General features: G+C 47.6%; 1 protein-coding gene across 1 annotated transcript in view; it reads right to left on the bottom strand.

The window, feature by feature from the left end:
* The window catches only part of CPS1 (carbamoyl-phosphate synthase 1), a 153,504-nt gene that overhangs the window by 17,236 nt on the left and 108,952 nt on the right, over positions 1 to 27,316 (bottom strand). Inside the window, exons 26-33 of the mRNA XM_064163922.1 lie at positions 22,635 to 22,829; positions 21,992 to 22,059; positions 18,845 to 18,920; positions 14,330 to 14,407; positions 11,879 to 11,986; positions 10,431 to 10,520; positions 7,008 to 7,178; positions 2,348 to 2,422 (exon numbers count right to left, since the gene is read on the bottom strand). Of these exons, the coding sequence (XP_064019992.1) occupies positions 2,348 to 2,422; positions 7,008 to 7,178; positions 10,431 to 10,520; positions 11,879 to 11,986; positions 14,330 to 14,407; positions 18,845 to 18,920; positions 21,992 to 22,059; positions 22,635 to 22,829 (861 nt within the window). The remainder of the gene's footprint in view (positions 1 to 2,347; positions 2,423 to 7,007; positions 7,179 to 10,430; positions 10,521 to 11,878; positions 11,987 to 14,329; positions 14,408 to 18,844; positions 18,921 to 21,991; positions 22,060 to 22,634; positions 22,830 to 27,316) is intronic.

Genomic DNA, 27,316 nt, shown 5'->3' on the forward strand with positions numbered 1-27,316 from the left:
TTCCCCACATTATGAAGAGCCAAATAAAGTAATGCTGGAGAGATGTCGGAGACTTAAGGCTGTTCTTACTTTGTATCAGGGCACAGTGCTTTATTCCTGCTGAAATTGTAAGTCTCTCCTAAGGAAAGCAGCTTGCATAGACATACTCAAGCTCCTATTAAACAGAGCAGCCCAGGCTCTGCCATCTGCATAGCTATGGTAGAGCAGAGTTAAAACTAATCCTACTGTCCCAGTATTTACCCACTTCCTAAGTGAGCTTTTTAGCTCACAACAAGTTTCTTGCTACTGTAACACTTTTCCATCTGTGGCAGAGCAAGGATGTTGAAAGGTAAGTTGGCTATATCTGCAGAAGCTATTGACAACTATCAAAGAAATCTCTTTCTTCTAAATAAGTTAATACCTTCAAATAATGCAGATGGAAACCTGCACCCCTTGATATGCAAGGGCTCCCTTCAGTGCTGAGCCTCTGCAGGAAGAGACAGCTCTGTGCCTTTAGGGTGTGCCATTAAGAGCAGATTTAGATCAGATGTCAGGAGCAAGTTCTGCACCATGAGGGTGGTGGAACACTAGCCCTTGCCTGATCAGTGCTGGGGCCAGTCCTGTTCAACATCTTCATCAACAGCATTGATGTGGGCACCGAATGTCTGCTCAGCAAGTTTGCTGCTGACACCAAGCTGGGAGGCTTGGCTGATACAGCTGCAGGCTGTGCTGCCATCCAGAGAGACCTGGGCAGACAGAGCTGAGCACAGAGGAACCAAAGGAAGTTCAACAGGGACAAGTGCAGAGTCCTGCATCTGGGGAGAAATAAACTGTGCCAGTACAGGCTGGGAGGTGATCTGCTGAAGAGCAGCCCTGTGGAGCGAGACTTGTGAGTGTTGGTGGAGAACAAGTTAACCACAGCACAGTAATGTGCCCTTGTGGCCAAGAAGGCCAATGGGATCATGGGGTATTAGGAGGAGTGTGTCCAGCAGATCAAGGGATGTTCTCCTCCCCCTCTACTCGGCCCTGCTGAAACCGCATCTTGAGTACTGCCTTCAGTTTTTGGCTCCCCAGTTTCAGAGGGACAGGAATCTGCTGGAGAGGGTCCAAAGGAGGGCTACGAGGATGATGAGGGGACTGGAGGGCATGGCTGATGAGGAGAGGCTGAGGGCCCTGGGGCTGCTTAGCTTGGAGAAAAGAAGACTGAGAGGGGATTTGATAAATGTTTATAACTATCTGAGGGCTGACCAGGAGGGGGGGACAGGCTCTGCTCACTGCTCCCTGGGATAGGACAAGGAGCAATGGGTGTAAGTTGCAGCAAAAGAGGTTCTGCCTCAACACAAGGGGGTATTTCTTTACTGTAAGGGTCCCAGAGCACTGGCACAGGCTGCCCAGGGAGGTCATGGAGTCTCCTGCTCTGGAGACTTTCAAGGCCTGTCTGGATGTGTTCTTCTGTGATCTGTGTTAGATAGGATTGTCCTGTTCCAGTACAGGGGTTGGACTGGATGATCTTCTTGGGTCCCTTCCAACCCCTGATATCCTGTGATCCTGTGAACACTGCAACAGGTTGCCCAGAGAGATGGTTGAGGCCCCATCCCTGGAGATATTCAAGGTGAGGTTCAACAGGGCTCTGGGCAACCTGATCTAGCTGAGAATGTCCTTGTTGACTGATCTAGAGGGATTAGATGACCTTTGAAGGTCCCTTTCAACACATAGAATTCTGTGATTCTATGTGTACACCAGAGAGACTTCTAAGAATCCTCTCACAGCCCTGCTGCAGGAGTGTGTAAAGTAGCCCAGTCTACTCCTCATCCTACCAACAGTCAGTGCTCCAGCCATCACATTTGATTCACTCTTTGTCCCCTTTCAAACCTTGGGACATGCCTTGGTGGTTACCAGGCAACAGAAAACACCAGCACACATATTTGTTGCCTTTAAGCAAGTAGCATGTTCCAAGACCAAATGCTGATGACCTGGAGTCGCGATATTGCTGTTCTGCCACGTGTCAGTGGCGGGGCTGAAAGCTGCAAGAAGCTGTGCAGCTAGAAGCAGGTGATTCATAAAGCAGACTGGCGCACCAAGAACCTACCAGAACGTGACAGCTCTGACATAAACTCACTTCAGGTGCCACACCAACCAGGTCCAACCCAAGAATCTGACAGGCAGGTGAAGAGGGCCATGCAGTGGCCGAATGAACAGCATGTTCCAGGACAAGGTCGCTTTACTTTCAAGAAAGATGCTTTCAACTCTCTGAAGAAGCTAAAGATTCCATCACCATTAAGACAGTAATAAGATCAAAGTTTTGTGATGCTTAAAGGTAATTTGGTTAAAAATAGATAATTAAATAAATAGCAAATGTAAAAGATACCTCCCCAGTAGAGGCCATTTCACACCGGAGAACAGGGTCGGCGTCTCTCAGCCGTGGCCAAGAAAACATGGGGGCCTGGGTAAAGGAAGAGAGAGGAGGGAGAAAGAGAATGAAAACTTTATGGATTGCATTAAAAAGCTAACATCCAGCTACACTTGGAAGTGAGAGAAAGAAACAGAAGTGAATTAATGCCCAAAAAAGCACTGGTCTAGGCTGATAAGCAGCAGAGCACTTGGCAAATCACAGAATAACTGCCAGGGCTGGAAGGGACCTCAAGGATCATCCTGTTCCAAGCCCCTGCCATGGGCAGGGACATTTCTTACTAGATCAGGTTGCCCAGAGCCACATCCTGACCTTCAAACCTTTCCGAGATGAGGCTTCCACCACCTCACTCAGTAACCTGTGCCAATTTCTCACCACCCTTATGGAGAACTTCTTCCTAACACCTAATCTGGATCTCCCCTCCTCTAGCTTGGATCCATTCACCTCAGTCCTATCACTACCTGACTCCCTAAAAAGTCCCTTCCCAGCTTTCTTGCAGCCCCCTTCAGATACTGGAAGGCCACAATAAGGTCTCCTTGGAGCTTTCTCTTCTCCGAACTGAACAACCCCAGCTCCCTCATCCTGTCCTTACAGCAGATGCTGGAGATCCTCTGCCATCTCGGCTATGGAATGAGAGAAATGGACATGTCTTTCACCAAGAGATCAACTTTCTGCCTCTTGCAGTCCTGCTCACCTTCTGATGGCTGATATCTAAGCTGTGGTAGCCCAATGTTACTGTCATCTTTAGGACACTTTTTAAAACAGAAAAGCTGTGAAGCACTTGCCTTGAGCACAGCCCTACGAGGAGAGGCTGAGGGAGCTGGGATTGGTTAGCCTGGAGAAGAGGAGGCTCAGGGGAGACTTCATTGCTGTCTACAACTACCTGAGGGGAGGTTGTGGCCAGGAGGAGGTTGCTCTCTTCTCTCAGGTGGCCAGCACCAGAACAAGAGGACACAGCCTCAGGCTGTGCCAGGGGAGATTTAGGCTGGAGGTGAGGAGAAAGTTCTTCCCTGAGAGAGTCATTGGACACTGGAATGGGCTGCCCGGGGAGGTGGTGGAGTTGCCGTCCCTGGAGCTGTTCAAGGCAGGATTGGACGTGGCACTTGGTGCCATGGTCTGGCCTTGAGCTCTGTGGTACAGGGTTGGACTTGATGATCTGTGAGGTCTCTTCCAACCCTGATGATACTGTGATACTGTGATACAAGGAGAGATATAAACTATCTGAAGCCAGTTTGTTTCTCTGAAGACACTGTTCTCCAGCAGGAATTTTTCATCCACAGGAATCAAACCATTCCACAAGCACACACTCTTAGATTTTGCAAATGCAAATGCAACTTTGCATGTGATTGTCCTAATTTCCCTCTCCTCACCAAAAAATACACCCCAACAATTTCTCTTTTCACCTGTTGTATGAAAATGTTAGAACCTCTGATCACTGAGGACAAGATGACCTTTGGAGGTCCTTTCCAACCCCTAACATTCTGTGATTCTGTGATTATCATTACATGAGGTTTTAGCTCTCTGAGATCACTGAGTTCTCTCATTTTTTCTAAGTTAAATTAGATTTAAAAAAAAAAAAACAAAAAACAAACAAACAAACAACAAAAAAAAACAAACACCAAACCCATGAGGAATAAACTCTGTTAAAGATCCAATGACCACACGTGGCTAACATGGAACAAATTTCCTGCTAAGGAATAATTTTCTCTAGGGCTTCTCTACTGATGCCATTTGCTTGAAGGCAGAATCCTTGCTGCTTAACAAAAAGAAGCTATTTTTAACTCCAAAGATGTAATTCTGCTCTTGGAAGTCTCTGAGGGTGAGACTGCAGATGAGACAGCTCTTTTTCCATGACACCTAACAACCATCAACTGAAACATAACAGGAGAAATCCATTGCAAAAGGTTTCTCCAAAAAGGTCATGTGTCATCAGGACTTTTAGATCAGTCTTGCTGTCTCTGGAAGTAAAGAGAATGCTTTCACAGTGGCCAGCTCCACAGTCTCAAGCTGAGATGTAGCAGTCAAGGTGGATTACTTTTAATACACACATTGTCCTGAAAGGTAACAAGCAATAAAGCCTTCCACCAGCTCCCTAACTTTTGTCTGCCATGAGCACAAAAATGCATCACCAGGAGCACACTCTGGCACTGCAGATAAATCCTGCTTAAAATTTAGTCAGTCATGCTCTATCTGGGATTTAACCTTGGTCAGGCCACCAAACTTGCGTCACTCTGCAAGCAAACGTGGCAAGACAATATTTCAGTCACTAAAGCTGCTGGGGCTCCGAACCCACAAAGGAGCAGCTCTGTCGAGAAAGAAGAGTTTCACATTCTCAGAGCATGTAACACCTGCTGAAGACACAAAATCCCATTCCCAGGAAAATATTCCCAGCAATAAAAACACAAGGGGACAGAAAATATGATGCATGAATAATGAGAGACAGGTTTAACCAGAATAGCTTTCAAAGGTTAGCATTTCCAAAGGTAATAGCAGGGCTTTCTAGTTCACAAATCCCCCCAGAACACAGGCAGCATAAAAGGCTTTGCAGCGACGTTTTCAGGAGTACTGTTGGGTTTGCCTGCTGTGCAGCCAGCGTTCCCGGGCGAGACAGACCTCCTGGCAGTTTCGCTAACAACAACACAGAAGCCCAGTTCTAAATAACAGAAATGTATAAAAATAACAATGGCTTGCTGACAGAAGAAACAAACACGAATGTCCACCTGCAGCATCAGAACCTCAGCATCACAGCAACACTCAGGCTGCAAAGCCCCTCAGGATCACCAGGTCCAACCCAGAACCCTGCTCTGCAAGCTTCACCCTAAACCATATCCCAAGCACCAAACCCAAACCACCTTGAAACACAGCCAGGCTTGGGCACTCCACCACCTCCCTGGGCAGCACATTCCAGTGTCTCACCACTCTGGATGGGAAAAATCCTTCCTCATGTCCAGTCTAAACCTGCTCTGCTGCAGCCTGAGGCCATTGCCTCTTGTTCTCTGGCTAATGCCCTGTGAGAAGAGACCAGCACCAACCTCTCCACAAGGTGCTTTCAGGGAGCTGTTCAGAGCCAGGAGGTCTCCCCAAAGCCTCCTCTGTTTCACACTAACCATCCCCAGCTCCTTCAGTCTCTCCTCATCAGATTTATTCTGCAGGCCCTTCACAGCTTCCTTGCCCTCCTCTGCACTGCCTCCAGCACCTCCATGTCTCTCTTGTACTGAGGTGCCCAACACTGGACACAGCCCCTGAGGTGTGTCCTCAGCAGAGCAGAGTCCAAGGGGACAATCCCCTCCCTGCTCCTGCTGGACACAGCATTTCTGACCCCAGCCAGGATGCCATTGGCTTTCTTGGCCCCTGGGCACACTGCTGGCTCACATTCAGCTGCTTGTCCATTACAACCCCCAGGTCCCTTTCTGCAGGCAGCTTTCCAGCCACACTGCCCCAAGCCTGCAGTGCTGCTTGGGGCTGTTGTGGCCCAAGTGCAGGGCCTGGCACTTGGCCTTGTTGAAGCTCATCCTGTTAACGTTGGTCGTGGATCCAATCTATCCAAGCCCCTCTGCAGAGCCTCCCTGCCCCAGTGCAGATCAGAACTGCCACCTCACTTGGTGTCACCTGGGCACTCACTGCTGGCACACTGTGTCTGCACCAAGGGCATCAATAAAGATGTGAAACAGAAGTGGTCCCAGCAGTCACCCTGAGGAACACCACTGGTGCCTGCCTGCCAGATGGGTTTTGCTCCATTGAGCACCACTTTTTGGGCTCGTTTGCCCAGAGGCCTTTGTCCAGCAGAGCTGTTCTCAGCCAAGCCATGAGCAGCCAGTTTGCCCACAAGAATTCTGCAAAGCTCCTTCTATGCTGACTGGCTTGCCACTAACCTGAGCTTGTTCATAGCATAGATCTAGCTTGCACTTTAGCAGGTCTGAACATGGTGTTAGTAGAAAGCTGCTAGGTGTTTTCCATTCCTCCATTTTCACTTGGTGTGGAAAGCACTAAAACTTGAAAGTCTCTGCACAACAGTTCTCATTACTGATTGTATTTTCGGCACTGCTGTTCTATATTGTTGTGATCAGGAACTTCAAGTATTTTTCTCTTCCAGTAAGAGTTCAAAATTATCTGCAGTACACTTTGGAATTTTGGGTACTACCTAAGTTTAGTAGTTAGGAGAAGTAAAATCTTGGCCCCACTGGATCCAAGATTGTCATCCCCATTTTGATGCATTTGAAGAGGATTCCACACATTCAACAGCCTACAACCCAAGATAAAATCAGGGGGTGGCAGGGCCACTCAGAACATAAACTTGTACCTGTCCTCATATATGTGCATTATGAAATGGCCTGAACTTCAGTGTCCAGTTCTGCAAGAACACATGTTATGCAGCTCATAAATGTGATTCAGAGGGGGTCAGAAGGAAGAAATGAAGGAAGAATGATTTTCTTAATAATCACAGGATCAGTTTCCTTTTATTTCTTTCTCTAAAATTCCCTGCCTACTTTATCTTGACAGAGACTACTAAAGGTTAGTTTGGCCTCTGGCCAAGGAGTAAATTGCTCTAATTGTTAGTGTGCTATGTGCTGGCTCTGCCATGCCATGGGAGCTTTTGGCATTCTTCCCAAAACCATACCTTAATCCCAATGTATCTGGATGGAATAATGGGGTGCTCCAGTGTGGGGAGGGATGACTCATTAACCTCTTGTCCAATCATCACTTTTGTAGCCACGTCAATGAAATCCACACCCAAAGTCTTCGATACAAAAGGGAAGGAGCGCGAAGCACGCAGGTTGCACTCTATTACCTGGCGGGATTGGAAAGGAGAAATGCAAGTGCTGAGCAGTGGAGAAACAGTGTTTCATAGTTCTGCAATCAGCCCATACTCCTCTTGGCAGGGAGGCTCTTCAGTTTGCCACAGAAGAGACACAAAAACTGTGCTCAATATTGCAAAGAGCAATGAGGGATGGGCTGCTGCCATCTTGAGACACAAGGAGTCCATATCAACCCAGGTGATTCTATGATGTTCGGCAACTCAGTTTCATCTCTAACGTGCCAGAGGCACAGAAACCTGTGCACAGGCATTAGGTACAACCTTTAGAAGCCCATCTTGTTCTTGTTCCATGATAGTGGCACCTCTTGAGTGACTGGACTATTCTTACCAACTGTCATGGAAGGCCAAAATAGGCCTAAACATGTCCTGGCTTGCCCATGTTTTCTGCTCTCCCTCCTTCTGCTGTTGGGGGAAGCAACCACAGGAAAGGAAGATAAAAGCTTTGATATCTCCAAGTCTCCTCCATGTCCCCTCCAAACTTGCAAACAGGGCACCTGCGCGTGTTTATACACTTATTTGTGTTCTGATTTAAAAAGGTCAAAGTAAGCCCTGACTTTACTTAATATGGTCAAGTTTGGCAAGCTGCCATTCTGATTGGCTAATCTGTGGCCAAAGAACCATTAGTCTCAGGCTACACTGAGAAAAAGAGATGAGCAGATAAACACAATGTGCTCTGCCTCAATGTGCTACTGCCTTGTTGCATCCTGCCACGCCTCTGCCATGCTTCTTCCTTATTTGCTTTGCAACATTATGTATGCTAAGCCATAAATCCAGCCTGCTAGATGGTAGCAAGCCCTAATACTTTGGGTTTAGATACCTGGAAAATGCCTTGTCTCAGTTTACCAGAGAATAAGCGACAAAGTGCTTTCACTTAGCTAGTGCGACATTGTGCCCATCTGCACATCTGCAAGACATCCTGCCTGCACATCTGTAAACCTCTATGTGATGGTTTGGGTGTTACCTGCCCCTCCTCCCCCCCTTAAGAAAATCACCCAGACTAGACTCAGCAGCTGGAAATTAAAGAATGAAGCTTTATAGTTACAGTTTAGCACAATATACAAGCAGATATATACAACATATACAGCTATAGACAGAAATAGACAAGTTGAAAAAGTAATACAGAAACACAACAGCCCTCCCAGAAACCAGAGTCCCAAGAAGGGGCTCTCAACCACCCTTCCACCTCCCTTCTACCCCTCTACCTTATCCCAGACCTTGCCTGACAATCAAGGTGAGTTTGGAGAACAGGCCAGGGAGGTTAGGAAGCAGAAGGATTAGTTGCACAGTTGACAAGTTAGGGAGAGAAGGGAGGCAGCCAAAGCCAGAGAGCTATTGTGTTATCTATGTTTGTGTTCTTGTTCTTATACATCTCAGCAAGTCTACAAGTGAAGTAGCCATCACCATTGTTTCCTTTTCACAGCCTATCATCTAGTTCCTCTCACTTAAATATCCTAGCTAGGCTCAAACTAGCATGCTCTGTGCCAAGTCTGAAGTCTAAGAGGAATCGGGCACTCAGTGACAGAACAAGAGGACACAGTCTCAAACTGTGCAAGGGCAGGTTTAGGCTGGACATTAGGAAGAAATTCTTCATGGAAAGAGTGAATGGCATCGGAGAGGGCTGCCCAGGAGACTGGTGGAGTTACCATCCCTGGAGGTGTTTAAGAGGAGGCTGCATATGGCACTTAGTGCCATGGTTTAGTTAATTAGAAGGGTTAGGTGATAGGTTGGACTTGATGATCCTGGAGATCTCTTCCAATCTGGTTAATTCTGTGATTCTATGAGGATCAGGTCAGAGATCTTCTGCCTCTCTCCCAGCACCCTGTTCGAGCCTGGGAAGATCTACAAGCCTGAACAACTAAGAAGACACCAACAGAATTCCCTTCAAGTGTTTGGATACTGCAGTTAACTCTGGGAATCCAGAGATACCTTTTGTAAGTAAACACATAAATACTCAAAGCCTCTTTGTAACTGAATCCAAGACCCTTCTGCCTTAAGCAGAAAGGAGCTTCTCAAATGCCTCTAGTGGACAAGTGGTATAACCAACCACAAGGACCTCTTTCCAGTTCTAATAGCTGAAGGTGTTATATAATTGCTAGTTATCTCTTAAGTGTTCTATATCCTCTGTTCTCATCTGTGTAATGATTGCATGCCTGTGCAAAGAACCTATTGTTAAAAATGATGGTTGGTGGTGAGAGTCATCAATAAAAAAATTAATAAACTATATTAGGTTTGAAAGGAAAATCTTGCATACTCCTGCAGCCATGCCAGCTTTCCTCAGCTACATGAAGAAGTCACTCAGTGAGCCAAGCAAGGAACAAAGGAGTTTTGCATCCTGCTGAGAAGTGAACCATGGAGTCCCTTAGCAAAAGAGAATGAATGCAGGGTGAATGTGGGCAAGAGTAGGTAAGTTAAGACAAAATGAAAATGGGGATTTATGCAGACAAAAGGCAAGCACAGCTGCAGGAAAGAAAGGAAGGGAAAGCTCCATACTGTCCCTCTGTGGAGTTTCTGAATACCTATGTGTGAAGCAGAAGAAAGGTGAAGAACAGGAAGTATATTTTTGCCAACCAGTATCCCAAACAGAATCTTTTAGCACTTATGCATCTTTTTTATACCACCTCAGGTTTTCTCTCCATTCACCAATTCCTCAGCCATACCCTACTGACATTCCTCTGACCTCCTTCTGTTAGCAACAGAAAGCCAACTGTCCCTCTTGAACTGGGGAGCCCAGAACTGGATGCAACATTCCAGGTGGGACCTAAACAGGGCAGAGTAGAGAGAGAGGTGAACCTCCCTTAATCTACAAAGCCTTGGAAGACTCCTTTTAATGATCAAAATAGCTAAAGATGAAAGAGAATATCAGAGATCTACAAGCAATGGCATTCAGTTGTAGGATGAGGTGCAGGTCCCATTGCTCTCCATTGTGTTCAGTATTACTCCTTTTGCGAAGGACAGCAGCCCACAATGCAGCCAAGCTGGTGCTGGTGCAACCAGACTCACTTCCCCCTCAGTGTGAAGGCAGGGGAAGAAGATCTCTGTCGCAGAGAAAGAGAGAGCTGGGTGCCTAGGAATGGCATAGCTGAGATACATATTGTCAGACAATTCAGGTTAGACACCTACAGCTGCCACTGCCACAGCCTGCCCGTGGCAGGCATGACAGGAGCCATGCATCTGGTGCTCCAAAACAAGAGCCTGACTCCCTTCACCAGCCAAAAGAGGTCTTACCAGCACATCATTGCCTCGCACCAAGAACTGAATGTTGAACGGGCCAGAGATGGCAAAGGCATTTGCAATCCTTTTTGTAGCAGCTTTTACCTGCCAAACCCAAACAGATAAGGTTAAAAAAGTTGTAAATAATAAAAAAGAAATAAATCCCTCAAAATAAAGAGCATTCTGGCAACAAATCCTCTCACAGGTAGATTTCTTTAATTGTGGTGTTGCTCTACCCTAGCAAATTTTCCTCCATAGCCTGATTTTGGCAATACCATTATGTTCAGAACCAAACACTGAGTTTGCCTGCTAACCTTGCAGAGTCTAGCTGGAGGCCTGAAGCTAGTGGAGTCCCTCAGGGGTCAGTCCTGGGACCAGGACTATTTAATGTACTCGTCAGTGACCTGGATGAGAGCACAGAGTGCACTGTCAGCAAGTTTGCTGCTGACACCAAACTGAGTGGAGTTGCTGACACACACCAGAAGGTTGTGCTGCTGTTCAGGCAGACGTGGATAGGCTGGAGGGTTGGGCAGGGAGAAATGGAATAAAATTAATCAAAGGTAAGTGTAGAGTCTTGCACCTGGGAAAGAACAACCCCATGGACTGGGATAGGTTGGGGACTGATCTGCTGGAGGGGAAGGCGAAAAGGACCTCTGGGTCCTATGGAATGGGAGCCTCACCACGAGCCAGCAGTGTGCTCTTGTGGACAGGAAGGCCAAGGACATTTGAGAGTGGATTAGAAGGACTGTGTCTTCTAGGTTGATAGAGGTTCTCCTGCTCTGCCTAGTGAGGCCGCATTTGGAACACTGTGTCCAGTTCTGGGTCCCACAGTTCAAGAAGGGCCTCAGGAAACTCCTTGAAAGAGTCCAGCACAGAGCTACAAAGATGCTGAAGGCAAAGAAACATCTTCCTTATGAGGAGAGCCTGAGGAGCTGGGTCTGTGCTACTTGGAGAGGAGGAGCCCAAGAGGTGACTCCATTCATGTGGATAAACATGCAAAGGTGAGTGCCAGGAGGGTGGATCCAGGATCTGCTGGGTGATGCCCAGTGGCAGGACAAGGGGCACTCGTGGAAGTTGAGGCATAGGAAGTTCCATGGAAACAGGAGGATTTTTTTTCCCCTGTGAGTGCAGTATCTAACAGTCTCTAGCCCTTCCTCAGCACCAAGCTGCCATGCGATCTGGAGATAATATTCACAGTGTTTTGACACCGTGAATATTCACTGTGATTTTCATTCTAAAGGAATCTCCTCTAAGACAATTTCTGTTCCTCAGCTTTAGCATGCTCTTAACTGGTTGAAGCAGAGGCGATCGCTTGGTGGACTCATCACTGATATGCATCAACACAACTCTGGGAAATGCAGCAAAAAGGACACCTTGGTGGCTCAGTTCGCCCAGGCAAAGGGAGGAAATCAGAGTCAAGCTTTTATTTTTGTTTCTCTTCTTAGTGCCAGTGCAACACCTACCTTCTCCAAGGCTCCCTGGCTAATAGTCTGTGTGGGTAACACCAGCGTAGCATCTCCGGAGTGAACGCCTGCATCCTCCACGTGCTCTGAAATGGCATGTGAAATAACCTGCGTGCAGCAACAAGAGAGCACTTAGCCACCTCACTCCATCCTGGAAACTGCTTCCCCATCTCCAGCCCCCTGCACAGAGCTATAGCCAAAGGAGGGTAACAAGAAAAAAAGGAATTTCCCAAGATTTTGGGAAGAAGGTGCCTAAAGCAGACACAAGCAGACTCCCTGCAGGTATTGGAAGGCAGCTCTAAGGTCCCCATCAGAGACTTCCCTTGTCCAGGCTGAACAACCCAAGCTCCCTCAGCCTGTCCTCGCAGTGGAGGTGCTTCAGCCCTTGGACCAGCCTTATGACCCTCCTTTGGAATCGTTCCAACAGCTCTGTGTCCTTATGCCGAGGACAGCAGAACTGGACACACTATAGGAGGTGAGGTCTCAGCACAGCAGAGTAAGTAGCAATACCTCTGGCATCCATAGACAGTTTTGCTTTTGGAGAGTTCCTGATGGACCATTCCAACTCCCATGGTTAAGCAAACTGAATGTGATACAACCTACCACAGCCTGGAGGTCCTGTGCTTTCCTTTCTCTAAGAGACACTGACTCAGGGAAAAGCTAATTATGCTGATTAGGCTTTAAACCAGCTCTCTAAGCTCTGCTTGCCACAAACATAAACCAGTTGTCGCTCCCCACTATAAACAAGCATGGACTAACATCAGTTGTGCATTTTTCCCCTACCCTTTTGGTTTATTTTAATCATGGAGAAAAGTAAGTAGAGGATATTCAGGCCTAGGGATTTAATCTGAACTAATTTCAGCAAGGTGCACAACCTCCATACCAAAAAAAAAGTTGTCTGCTGGTTAAAGACGAAAATTGAAACCAGAATATTGCTATTAAATAAGAAGTTTGAGATTTTTGTGTGTGTGAAAACAGTCTTTGATTAATAATGAAATGCAAGCTGAAGCTGTAATAACAAAATAACAGTGACCATATGCTAACACCTGCTGATACAATGCTGATGAAAGCAATTTGTGAAGCCAGTGGATTCTAAACCCAGCCAAAATTATATTCTAAAGGCTTCACATGATTAAGCAATGCTTAAAAACAAGAACTGCTTAGATGTATTCAATAATGTAGGTTGAGCTTTTCAAGCACAATGCTTTTACATCAATGATGAATTAATCTTTTTGTGTTTCTCTACTCTTCTCAGCATGAATCCATGGCTGCATAATGTTCCGGAGACTCCAAATTCCTTTCTCCTCCCTCACCCTGGGTTTGAATGGGGAGGAGAAGGCGGCATAGAAAACTGCTTTCTCCCCTCCCCGCCCTGCAGGCTTGAAGGGGGAGCAGCAGGAGGCCTTTCCACACATGTGCGGACCCGTGTAGGAGCCCATGCTGGAATCAGGCTGGTGCTTGGCTGGGTTTTCTGCCAGTATAAAATGGCAAATGGACACTTTGTCTAGAAAACAATAAACAGACCAAGGGAGAATAGGAAGAGATTCCCACCTCAAAAAGATTCCCACCTTGAAAGAACTCCTGCCTTGACAGAGTGCCCAACAGGACAGGCTCCTGCCATGACAGAATTCCCATTTGGACAGTCCCCATTTTTGGACAGCTCTTACCTTTTTGCATGGCTCTCAGCTTTATGCCATCCCTCATTTTGGGCAGTTTTCCCCACTTTTGCATCATTCTGAGCAAACTTGTAGGCTTGGCAAGCTCTGGGGTCCATTGGAGAGAGTTGCCAGTGGCACCCAGAACCTGGCTACGCTTGGACCATATCACAACCAACTTCCTGACTGCTGTTCCAAGCAGGGAAGATGGTAATAGTTTGGCTCTCCCCTGCTGCTGCTGAGGCAGCATCATTCCACAATCATCCCATTTGTGGAAGAAGTGCTTGAGACACTTCTGAGTTTCGTAGCTCTGTCACTCCCTTCTTGGGCTCCTGCCACTTGGACATACACTGCTGGCTATTGCCTGCAGCGTCAGAAGGCTGCTTCTGCAGAGGGATCCAGCAAGGGATCACTGTCAAATACCTACCTCACCTCCGTGAGTAAAGCCTGCTGTTCCCTTCATTCTCTGCTCAGCCTGATTGATAGTGGGGTAAAGCTGTGTTTATAGCTTAGCCTTTTCCATTTCCTGACTTCCTAAATCTCTACATTTGTCTGTAACATCCTTTGGAAGAAACTCCTGATTGAATTGAATCTGTAAGTAAACCTAAACTAGTTTTGTCTATATTCTGGGGGCAGGGTTTCAGGGAAAGGAAATAATTCTATTTTTCTAATTCCTGTCTCAGCCACATTAATTCCCTGCCTCCATGACGCATAGTAAATCATTCAAACCACATGTTTCCCCAAGCCTCAGATCCTGAGAAACAAGTTTAATAGTAAAGAAAAGTGAATGTCTTACTCTTCCTGCCTTGGCTACAGCATCCATCTCCACCTCACGGGCATCTTCAATAAATTTGGTGAGGACAACAGGGTGATCCTGTCAACAAGGCAAGATGAAAGAATAAAGGTTCTGTTTGAGAGCATTGGGGGGCAACCCAGATACTCCACTCAGCCTCACCGCAAAGCCTGTAGGAGTAGAATCCACCAAGTCAAATTTACTAATATCCTTATTCCCATATATAAGTGAACTTTGAAGAGAAATAAAGGGAGGAAACTTGGCACAATTTCCCCAGAGTCACTGATGCATTAATCTGAGCCCTTCATAAGGTCACCATGGCAGCGAAATTTGGGCAAAATCAAAGCCCCACACTGGACACATTGCTTCCCAGAGGAATTGGTTCCTGGCATACTTAATGACTTTGTCCAAAGGCTGTTTTAAAGAGCCATGTATTCTGGGCAACTGATCCATTTCTTTCTCATTTCTCTGCCTGGTTCCTAAGCCTCCTAGGGAAAAGCTGCCAGGAATTATAGCTGGCCAGGAATGACCTATCCTTGACTTTCAGCATGTTCTCTGGTCTGTGCTGTCTTCCTTCCTCTGCTTCCTGCCTGTCTCCAAGATTTCAGGACACACTTCCCACTCTCCTCTAACACTTTCTCCTTCCAGCCACCTGCTCCCACAGACAGCTAAAAATCTAATCCGTATTCTTCCTGGCCAGCTTTATGTCTCAACATTTTACCTGTCCCATCCACTATTAACTACCCTTTATTTATTAGAGAATAAAAAGGGGGAAATGGCAGTCTGTGCACGCTCAAAAGGCTCCTTTGAAAAAACATAAAGCAGCTCTGAAAGTCACAGGACACAATTTCTTACGTTTTATCAGTGCAAGAGTAAATTCGCCAGCAAGGACAATGCCACAGCCTGCACTCTTTCATAAATTTAGTGGCTTCTGTCCTTTAGCTCCCTGTCTGGTGGCAGTTAATCACCAGAAGATTTTATATGAGCACACAATCTTGTTTACTTCAACCTGCCTCAACTCACACTAGAGGTCTGACAGCAGAAATGCCAAGATGACACAACACCATAACAGCAAAGCAGCTGAAACAACAGAACAAGGCTTTATCTAGGGATGCTCCTTTGGTTGGAGCAGAATCTAAGTAAGGCTTTTGTGACCAGAAGAATGAAGTTTGTGTCCCACATAGGTGTTCATCTGCAGCTGTATCCTCACAACTCACAGTGCTAGGATCTGTGGAACTATTTGTAGACCACAAAAGCCTTGATAAGACTAAAAAAAACCCTTCCCTAATCTAGAAGCTGAGGACAGTAGTTTGTTCTAGTTTGCTTTTTGCTACCTTAACTTCAACTCTACTGGTGTCTTTTGGCAATAGAAAATAGTGAGTGAAGAAAGAAGTCTCCTCTTCCCAGCTTGACTACACTAGGAGAAATCTATCATGTAAATCTAGTGTAAGTCCCTGCAGGACCAGGGCCAGACCGGTCAAAGAGCAATGGGGAAACTGGTTGTGCTTGCAGCAAGTGTCAGTGCCTTCCTGGTGCAGCAGAACTGGACAGCTTAAGGATCTCATGGGAACATTCTCTCTTTCTCCTAGGTATTCATCACTCTACAACTCTGACCTGTTGAGAGCAGTGAAGGGGAAAAGGCCCTGTGGGTCCTAGGGGATGGGAGGTTGACCATGAGCCAGCAGTGTGCTCTTGTGGACAGGAAGGCCAAGGACATTCGAGAGTGGATTAGAAGGACTGTGTCTTCTAGGTTGATAGAGGTTCTTCTGTCCCTCTACTCTGCCCTGGTGAGGCCATATCAGGAATATTGTCTCCAGTTCTGGGCCCCACAGTTCAAGAAGGGCCTCAGGAAACTCCTTGAAAGAGTCCAGCACAGAGCTACAAAGATGCTGAAGGTCGTGGAAGATCTTCCTTATGAGGAGAGCCTGAGGAGCTGGGTCTGTGCTACTTGGAGAGGAGGAGCCCAAGAGGTGACTCCATTCATGTTGATAAACATGCAAAGGTGAGTGCCCAGTGGCAGGACAAGGGCACTCGTGGAAGTTGAGGCATAGGAAATTCCATGGAAACATGAGGATTTTTTTTCCCTATGAGGGTGACAGAACCCTGGCACAGGCTGCCCAGGGGAGTGGTGGAGTCTCCCTTTCTGGAGATATTCAAAACCCAGCTTCATGTGTTCCTGTGTGATCTGCTCTTATTGATCCTGTACTGCAGAGAGGTTGGATTGGATGAGCTTTCAAAGTCCCTCCCAACCTCTAACATTCTGTGATTCTGTAACTCCCAGCAGCATCTCTTCTGCCAGGGAAGAGATCTCTCAGCAATGAAGAACACTGTCCACTTCAAGTCAATCAAGCTGCCACAAATTAAGCTGATCAAAGGTCACTCTCCTGGGCTTCATCCCCCATAGGCATATCTGCTGCCATCATAAACCCATACAGTGGCATAAGAAAGAGATCTGTTCCTCTGAACATGGCTTAAAGCTGCTACCTGGTCTGTTCTGTGGTATGTGGGGAAACAGGGTGCTCAAGATTAAGCTGTTTTGGAAGGATCAGCAATGCTAAGAGTTTGGTTTCTACCACAGGCTGATCCTGTAGTTGTCTGAGAGTCAGCTAACTAATTCCTTCAGATGAAAATAACAGTGGTGCTCTCCCACTTTCAAAAATCCCTTTAAAGTGTGAAGACAACACTAAGTGGTCTGCCTGCCCCACACTAACCTGTCCTTCAGGGTGTTATTACTTTGTAAGACATCGCCCTTGTGTTCCATCTTTTCTTGCTGAAACACTTCACTTCCCTCATTCGCCTCACACACTGAAAACTCACATGGATGTTCTTGTTCTAGTTCTAACCATCTAAGTAATAGGTTCAGTAAATCACAGAATGGCTTGGGTTGGAAGTGACCTCCAAAATCAACTACTTTAACCTCTCTGCCATGGGCACGGACACCTCTCAACTACACTTGGTTGACTACGGTTGTCTCATCCAGCCTGGCCATGAACACCACCAGGGAGGTGGCATCTGGTAGTCTGGGCAACTCATTCCCAAGTCTCAGTGCCTTGATGCTGAAGAACTTCTTCCTAAGATCCAGTTTAAATCTATTCTCCCTCAGGTTCAAAGCGTTCTCCCTAGCCCTGCCACTAGACACTCTCATGAAAAGTGCCTCTACAGCCTTCCTGCAGGCTCCCTTCAGGTACTGGAAGGCAGCAAAGTCTTCTCTTCTCCAGGCTGAACAACCCCAATGTCCTCAGCCTGTCCTCATAACAGAGGTGCTTCAGCTCTTGGATCATGCTTGTGGCCCTCTAAACTCATTCCAACACTTTTATGTCCTCATGCTGGGGACACAAGAACTTGGACACATTATTCAAGGTGGGGGCTCACAAGAGCAGAGGAAGCAGCAATAGCTCTAGCTTCCACAGACAGTGCTGTTTAGAGAGAGTTCCTTTTGGACTTTTTTTACTTCCATTAATTGCTGTGGCAGTAGTGTTTATGGTGGTAGAGCACTGTTCTGGGCAGTGACCATTCCAATTTCAAACAAAAGAGGACTCTGTGTGTGTGTGTGTAAAACCCTACAAGAAAACAGACCAAAAGGTGAGCCCAAACTGCTGAAAAGTCAGACTTTGGGTTCTTTGTACAACCTTGATGGTTTATGTTTCTTGTCCTCCCACGTCCTCATCTCTCCAGGCATCTCTTATACAATTACCACTGATAGAAAGTAGAGAAGAAATTCAGGCTTTGAGCTGTGTACTGTGTTCTGAAGAACTCCTGTCTTTGGGAAATGGCTCTGATTTTTCTTGCCTAAATTTCAATGTGCTAGATCAAAATCTTACCCTGTGCTAGAAAAAAAGCCACTTCAAAAACATCCCCAAATTACCTTCAGAAAAGAAGCATTTAAAATAGAAACCAGAGCTTTCATCTCCTGCACTATATACTCTGCAAATCAATAATCCCACTGGATTAACAGTAAGCAGGCAGCAGTCCTGCTTTTGTATCAGAGGAAAATGAAACTCAGGACATGATTTAGAGAGTTAAATGTCATAGCAAAATCTTACAAATGTTCCTGCACTTAAAAAGGTATGGGAAAAAATAAAAGTCATTGGTGAGAGAGAAGATGCCAGGAGTAGGGCAAAACAGCACAGAAACTGAGTGAATGATCTGCCCTATGCTGGGTGGCATAACCTGCTACTAGCCAGCCTGGGTAGGAAGAGTCCCCAGCCCATTAGCCTACCCCTGTTAAGATAATTAACTGGTCAGAGATGGGTGACTGGGTACAATAGCTAACTGCTGTCCATGCTCCATGAAGATGGCAGTGGTATCATCAAGGGTGCCTGCACAGGCTCCCATGGTCTGCCTGTCAGGGAACAAACTGAGTAGTCAAAATAATTCCACCATCTCCTCCCCAGACAAGGAAGGGAAAGAGTGTAGAAGACACGCCACACAGAAACAAAAGAGATGGAAAACACCATAGAGGAGGAACAAGTAAAACACCACACAAAGAAAAAGCAGTAGCAGCACAAAGACTGGTACCTGAGAGACTCTGGTGGCTTCTGCTAAGAACTTCTTCATTTCTTCTTCATTGAACACCACATTCATTGCAGATCCACTGTGAGAATGACACAGAAAGGAGAGCAGGTCAGCTTTCCTCCTGAATTCAAGGGACATAGCAGGGTGCCAGACAGCACAGGATCACCATCTGCCTTTCTATGCCAGAGTAGCCAGGCAAGCTCCTGATTCAAGCCACTTGCTCCACTTTTGACTGAAAGAAAGGCTGACCTGGTACCTAATGAGCCTCCATTCACCTTCCAGCAAAGACAGGTGACCTCCAGAACCATACTCAAGAATCAAATATAGACCTGTTTAGCCTTAGCACTGCTGCCAAAGCCCTTTTATGACCAAAGCCTTTAAAGCTCCCTCTGTGCTGGAAGAGGCAGTTAGTCAGGCAGACAGCCCTGCTCAGGACCCAGACTTTCACCACATCTGCAGGTTAGCTGTGAGCTCAGGTTTTCAGATGATTTGCTGACTTCAGCATGAAGTGAGGCACAGCAGATATAAACACCATACCTGAAAGCTACTTTGAAATGTAGCTGTCAGTAATAACAGAGAGGGGAATCTGGGAGGATATGAGCCGAGAATCATCCAGGACTGTTTAAAGACAAGAATCTTTCAACAAAGGTGTCAGTGTGGTCATTTCCATCACAGATGCTCACCTGGTCCTTTGTGTCAGTGTGGTCATTTCCACCTGTGATGGTTTGGGTGCTCCCCGCCCCACACACACTTTGGAGATCACCCAGACTAGACTCAGAAACACAATACCCCTCCCAGCAACCTGAGCCCCCAGGAGGGGCTCTCAACCACCCTTCCACCTTCTCCCACTGCTCTCTATCTTACCCTAGATGTTTCCTTGTGCCCAAGGAAGAATGGAGGGTCAGCCAGGGGCATTAGGAAGCAGGTGGATTAATCAGGTCAGGTTAGACAGAAAAATGCAGTCCAGAGCCTGGACAGAGAGCAATTCCCTTATCTATGTGTGGTCATTTCCACCACTCATGCTCACCTAGCCCTTTGTGTCAGTGGGGTCATTTCCACCACCTTTGCTGTGGTGGACAACCCCACGGAGGTTGTGGGGAAAAGTGAAGGGAGAGTCGATGCCATGAAATCAGTCACTGCAGCCTAAGACAAATAGACACAAGTACCCAGGGGATTACACTTATTAGACTACCTCTTCAGCTGATGTACATCAACAGAGTTCAATTAAATCCATGGGCCTACCCCAGCAGCAGCACTGAGGATATGAGCTGGTGCCCAAGCAGATGGCTAGTGGGGAAATGTATGTAGTTTTCAAGCCAACTGGCAAACACTAAAGACTGTATCCATTCAAAGGATGGAGTCTAGCAGTGGACCTGCTGCTGTTCTGCAAATAGAGGCCAGACAGTGTGCTGTGGCTGTTCATTTTCTGTCCCCTCGAGTTCGACCTTCTGCAGTTTCATCTTTCTCCCTGAAGTCTCCCTAACCTGACCAAACACCTTTTAGCAAATGCTGACATGGAAAGCAACTGTACTCAAATTAATGCAGATGGAAACGACAAGCTAAAGCAAGTGTGTCCTGAATCTCTGGAGAATGGTGTCAGGAGCAGTTTCTAACTTATCTTTCTGATCAGAAGCTTGATTGCAAGCTTCCAAAACCTGACAGAAAGGCCACGTGGAGCAGTTTCCTGAACAGGCCATTTCCTAGAGTGCTGAGCACACAGGTAACCCTTCTTCTTAAACAAAAAGATTATTTTCTTTTCCCAAAAATTACTATCATGCCTCTTCAGTTTGGTATGTGTCTCTCTTCCACATGAAGAGGATCCTGATGCAAATTTATTCTCACTTGTAAATTGTGCCCAAACTGCCTCTCTGTGTCACCTGGCCATAAAGAAACTCCTCACTGGGAGTTTGTTGTGTGCATGCACTGGTGTTAACTGCTTCAAAATGTCAAACTGTTTGAGAAATGTGTGTCTCTGTCCAATAGCTGTTGGCAGAGGCAGCTGCCACAGCAGGGGTACCTAAAACATGCCTAGAAGCAGAGAAGCTTAGCAAATAAGAAGCTGAAAACAGATTCCAGCCCCACTAAATGCCTTCAGCATCCTCACTTCCCCTTTTCCTGGTGACAAACAATATTGTAAAGGTAGTATTCCCAAGAAACTTAAGGAGCTTTGCAAGTGGATCATCTAATTAGCCTTGAGATATGGAAAAGGTAATGCAGCTAAACAGACATTCCCATGATTATTGTTCTAGCTCTGATCTCTGATGGATCTGACGGATCCATTGATTTCCTTTATTGCTTTCAGCAGCTGTCCCCAGTAAGATGTGCAGCTTGAATCTGCATGCACCTGTAACAGTGTTTTCCACACAAGCCCTGAAATTACTGTCCTGGCCTCACAGGATCACAGGCTGTTAGGGGTTGGAAGGGACCTCTAGACATCTTCCAGCCCAACTCCCCTGCCACAGCAGCACCAGAGAATCCAGCACAGGTCACACAGGAACACATCCAGACAGGGCTGCAAAGGCTCCACAGAAGGACACTCCACAATCTCTCTGGGCAGCCTATGCCAGGGCTCTGGCACCCTCACAGCAAAGAAGGGTCCTGCTCCTGTTGAGGTGGAACTTGCTGTGCTGCAGTTTCCATCCATTGCCCTTGTGCTGTGGCAGGGCACAAGTGAGCAGAGGCTGTCCCTGTCCCTTCCTTCCTGCTCCCCAGCCCTCAGCTCTTGACAGACATTGCTCAGATCCCCTCTCAGCCTTCTCCTCTGCAGCCTAAGCAGCCCCAGGGCTCTCAGCCTCTCCTCCTCAGGCAGTGCTGCAGTCCCTTCAGCATCCTTGTAGTCCTTTGCTGGACTCTCTCCAGTAGATGCCTGTCTTGAACTCAGAAGCCCAGAACTGGATGCAATATTCCAAGTGGGGTCTCATTAAGGCAGAGTAGAGGGGGAGGAGAACCTCCCTGGATCTGCTGGCCACATTCTTCTTAATGCTCCCCCCTCCACAGGCCCCCTTGGCCTCCTTGGCTACAAGGGCACAATGCTGTCTGATGCAGAATTTGTCCACCTGCACTCCCAGGTCCTTTTCCACAGGGCTGCTGTCTAGCAGATCACCTTGCAGTTGATAACCCCAAGCTGATGAGCTGGTAGCTGAGCCTTACCTCAGAACATAGGAAGGCCTCAGCAAACATGGGTAACTCACAGAGCTTGCAAATTCAACCGCATCTCTCTAGATAAAAAACAGGAAAACCAAGCTGTGAACAAGAGCATTTTTAAAGCCTCACCAAAGTGTCGTTATGACTGCATGTGCCTTTCACTAGCCATTAAGAGTGGGGAAGGGGCAAGGTGGCAAAGTCAGGGTCTGCAACCTGGGCTAAGTACAATTTACAACGTCTTGGTCTCAGACTTGTCATCTTCAGACCTGCCCTGGCCATACAGCTTCACCAGGAAACCAACAGCAGTGTAGACATATTCCTGCTGCTTTGCAATCTCCACCTGCTAGAACAGTTTTCAATGCCAGCAGGATAAACTAGCTTGACTGTGGTGCTAGCATTGCTGAGCTTATACCTCACACAATGTAAAGGTGACTTAAAGAGTTCTCTTCCAGTTTCCATCCCACTTCCAGTGATGCTACAGAACCACTTTACAAGGATTTAAAAGTTCTCCAGCACTAGCAATAAAACAACCTGCCAAATGTCTTTGGATTCTCAGAAGGTGTCAGTAAGCCATCGCCCCTGAGCTGACATAGTAACTCTTAACAACTTCCAGCAGCTCCATCATTTCCAGGTGCACACTGCAACTTACCAGCGTGCTGACTGCCTTCCAGGGAGCCTGGGGCACATGCAGCTCATCCAGAACAGTGGAGAATGCGGAGCGGTCTTCAGCCCTGTCGATCTGCAAGGGGTTTGTGCCAAGGATGCTCACTCCACTCTGTTGCAGTGGCACTGCCAAGTTATTGGGAATTTGCCCACCTACAGAAATAATGCAGCCAACGCAGCCCTGTTGGCAGAGAAAGGAGCAGGGTCATGTCCCAGCTAACAACATTAGAAACTGTTGCAATGAGGAATCTAAGACTTTGATTACATCACTCTTCAGGCTGCTGTGAGAAAAAGGCAAATCAGAATTGTGCTGAGCCAGGGCCACTTAGGCTGCCCAGTGTGTGGCAGAGTGTGCAGCCTCTCAAAACCAACAATATTCTCCTTGAGGTCACTCAGCAGACAGCAGTAGCTTGAGGTCAAATTGCCCAGGAAACCAAAGACATTTCCAGTGTTCACTTGTCTTTTGCTCACAAGCCAAGATTTTCACTTCTGCTAGACTCACAGACTGCTGGAACCTTCTTCACAAGCCAAGATTTTCACTTTTGCTACAGCTGTCTCCTCTAGAGCCTTATCTACACAACATGTTCAGTGTCTCTGCTTTCCCAGAGGGATAAGCACTAAATTAACATGTCCCCTTCTCTATGGAGTCAGCTCTTCCTCTTATGTTCTCCTACATATGTGGATATGGGCACCACCACTGAAACAAGCCCATCCCCCTTCTGCAATCTTTAGTCATGGCAGCATGGACAAACACAACATTCTAGATCACATTTTTCTCTCACTGCAGATCTTTCAAGAGAGCAGCCTCTGCTATGCTCACAGTTAGAGATTCCCAGAGAGCAGCCTCTGCTATGCTCACAGTTAGAGATTCCCAGAGAGCAGCCTCTGCTATGCTCACAGTTAGAGATTCCCAGAGAGCAGACTCTGCTATGCTCAGTTACAGATTCCCAGAAAGCAGCCTCTGCTATGCTCAGTCAGGCCCCCAGAGAAAAGCTTCTCCTATGCTCAGAGATGGACTCCCAGAGCAGCAGGCGTTGACAAACTCTTCCCTACAGTAACCCCTGTTAGAGAGATAATGGGAAAAAACTACAGGCACTTTGCTGTTGTCTGCCAAGCAAATATGCCTCAGGAGTGCTCACTGGTGAGCTCTTGCTGATGTGTATAAAGCAAAACAGAGTCTAGTTCAATAGAGCCCAATTAATGGGAGACTCTGTAGTGATGAATTACTCTGGATACACATAGACCTTTATTTTAATTCATCCTCATTGATCCTGCTTAGCTCTTCACTCTTGGCAATCCATTAGACACAGAATATATTGGTTGGCAGAGCCCTCCAAGCTCCTCCAGTCCAACCTTCCACCCTGGTGCTGCAGGGGCAACACCAAACCATGTCCCTAGCACAGCTCCACAGGCTGCTGGAACACCTCCAGCCATGGTGATTGCAGCACTGCCCTGGGCAGAACATTCCATGGCTGAGAACCCTCTCTGGGAAGAAATATTTCCTGGCATCCAGCCTCAACCTCCCCTGCTACAGCTTGGAACCATTTCCTCTGCTCCTGTCCCTTGCCACCCAGGAGCAGAGGTTGCCCCCTCCTTGCTCCAACCTCCCTGCAGGGAGCTGCAGAGAGCAATGAGCTCTGCCCTCAGCCTCCTCTTCTGCAGCCTCAACACCCCCAGCTCCCTCAGCCCCTGCTCACAGCCCAGCTGCTCCAGGCCCTTCTCCAGCCTCACTGCCCTGCTCTGGACAGGCTGCAGCCCCTCAGTGTCCTTCCTGGAGTGAGGGGCCCAGAGCTGAGCACAGTACTCGAGGTGTGGCCTCAGCAGTGCTGAGCACAGGGGCTGATCCCCTCCTGTCCCTGCTGCCCACTCTGCTCCTGATCCAAGCCAGGATGCCGTTGGCTTTCTTGGCCACCTGGGCACTGCTGGCTCATGTTTAATTGGCTGCCAACCAGAACCCCCAGGTCCCTCTCTGAGCAGCTTTCCAACCACACATGGTCAAGTCTGTAGCTCTCCATGGGGTTGTTGTGACCCAGGTGCAGGACCTGGCACTTGGCCTTGTTGAACTTCACAGAGTGAGCCTTGGCCCATGGGTCTGACCTGTCCATGTCCTGCTGCAAAGCCTCCCTGCCCTCTAGCAGATGGACACAGCCACCCAGCTTGGTGCTGTCTGCAGACTTACTGAGGATGCCTCAATGCCTCACCCAGATCACAGAATCACAGAATTAACCAGATTGGGAAAGATTTCCAGGATTATTGAGTCCAGCCTATCACCTAACCCTTCTAATTAACTAAACCATAGCACTAAGTGCTCCTTTCAAATGCCTCCAGGCATGGTGACTCCACCACATCCCCAGGCAGCACATTCCAATGCCATGAAGATTTTCTTCCTCATATCCAGCCAAAACCTGCCCTGGCATAGTTTGAGGCTGTGTCCTTCTGTCCCTGGGTGCCTGGCAGCAGAGCCCAACCTCACCTGGCTACAGCCTCCCTTCAGGGAGCTGCAGACAGCAATGAGCTCTGCCCTGAGCCTCCTCTTCTGCAGGCTGCACACCCCCAGCTCCCTCAGCCTTTCCTCACAGGGCTGTGCTCCAGGTCCCTCCCCAGCCTTGCTGCCCTTCTCTCAACACCTTCCAGCACCTCAACATCTTTCTTAAATTGAGGGGCCCAGAACTGGACACAGCACTCAAGGTGTGGCCTGAGCAGTGCTGAGCACAGGGGCAGAAGGGCTGTCCTGGTCCTGGTCATGTTCAGCTGCTGTCAATCCCAGCCACTCTGTACCCAGCCTATAGCACTGTATGGTATTGTTGTGGCCAAAGTGCAGAACCTGACACTTGGCATTCTTAAAACTCATGGCACTGGACTGTGCCCATCTGTGCAGCCTGTGAGGATCCAAGAGGCTCAACAAGTCCCTAACTACTTCCTCCTGGATTACGGGGGTGGCATTCCGCTCCCCAACCACACCTAGCAGCTCAGGAGGCAGCTGGCCTGAGGACAACCTGCCTTGCTATTGAAAATTGAGGCAAAGAAGGTGTTAAGCAGCTCTTTTTCGTCAACTCTTGTCACTCCATTCCCCTCCTTGTCCAATGAAGAGTGGAGGTTATCCCTGCCCCTCTTTTTGTCATTAATATATTTACAGAAACACTTCTTGTTATCATTCCCAGCAGTGGTCAGGCTAAGTTCTAACTGGGCTTTGACCTCTCTTATTTTCTTCCTACACGACTTAGGAAAATCCTTACATTTTTCCTGAGTCACCTTTCCTCTTTCCCAAGGTGATCTGTCCTATTTTTTTCCTTTAATCCCTTCACAAGTCCCTCATCCATCTGCCCTGGTGGCTCTGCTTTCGGCACATCAGCACAGCCTGTTCCTTCAAGGTTTCTCTCTTGCAGTAGCTCCAACCTCCCTGCACCCTTTTATTTTTAAGGTTTTTTTTCCCAAGGTATTCTTCACGTTAATTCTTTGAATAAGTTGAAATCTGCCCTCTGGCAGTCCAGTGTGGATGCTTTGTTGATGCTCCTCCCAGCTTCACTGCATACTGAGAACTTTATTATTTCATGGTCAGTGCACCCCAGAAAGCCTCCAACCACCACATTTCCCACCAGCTCTTCTCTATTCATAGACAGCAGAGCGAGCAGAGCCTCACCCCTGGCAGGCTGCACAGCAGCTGCGTCAGGAAGCTATCCTCTATACTCTCTAACAACCTTCTAGACTGCCTCCTCTCTGCTGTGTTGAGTTCCCAGCAGATATCTGGCAGGTTAAAGTCACCTACAAGAACAAGGGCTGGCAGTCTGGAAACATCTTGTAGTTGTTTATAGAATAACACATCCACTTCCTCTTCCTGGTTGAGTGGCCTGGAACAGATTCCAACCAGTGGATCAGTCTTATTGGGCTGCCCTCTGACTTCTACCCATAGGCACTCAACCTGATCATCAATAGTTACAAGCTCCATTTTGCCAAGGGCTTCCCTAACACACAGGCCACCCCTCCAACCCTCTTCCCTCTCCTGTCTTTCCTGAAAAGCCTGTATCTGTTCACTGTGGCATTCCAGTCGTGTGATGCATCCCACCACGTGTCTGTGATGGCAACCACATTGTAGCCTTCCTGTTGCACCAAGGCTTCCAGCTTGTCCTGCTTGCTGCCCATACTGAGTGCATTAGTGTCCATGCACTTCAGCTGGGCTGCTGCTTTTGCCCCTGACACTGGCTTACCACCCTCAGCTTCCTTTGTTGGGAGCCTGGGTCCATCCCCTTCCTCCCTCAAACCTAGTTTAAATCCCTCTCAGTGAGTGCTGCCAGCTCATGGGCCAGAATTCTTTTGCCCTTCTGTGATAGTTGGACTCCATCTGAGTTTAGCAGACCAGCGCCAGTAGAGGCTGCTCCGCGGTCCAAGAACCCAAACTTTCATTTCAAGGACCAGCCCTTGAGCCACTTGTTGATAATGCTGTGTTCCTGTGCCTTTCAGCGTCCATCCCTGCCACAGTGGGGACATAGCAGAATGCCACCTGTGCTCCTACCCCATCAATCAGTTGAACCAGAGCTTGGAATTCCCTTTTAATTACCCTGGTACCCTTTATGCCAGCCTGGACAACCAGCAGTGGGTAGCAATCAGAGGGACAAACTATCTTGGGCAGCCTCCTTGCAATATCCTTTACCCAGGCCCCAGGCAGACAAC

This window comes from Pogoniulus pusillus, chromosome 24, assembly GCF_015220805.1.
Source record: "Pogoniulus pusillus isolate bPogPus1 chromosome 24, bPogPus1.pri, whole genome shotgun sequence".
Classification (NCBI taxonomy): domain Eukaryota; kingdom Metazoa; phylum Chordata; class Aves; order Piciformes; family Lybiidae; genus Pogoniulus; species Pogoniulus pusillus.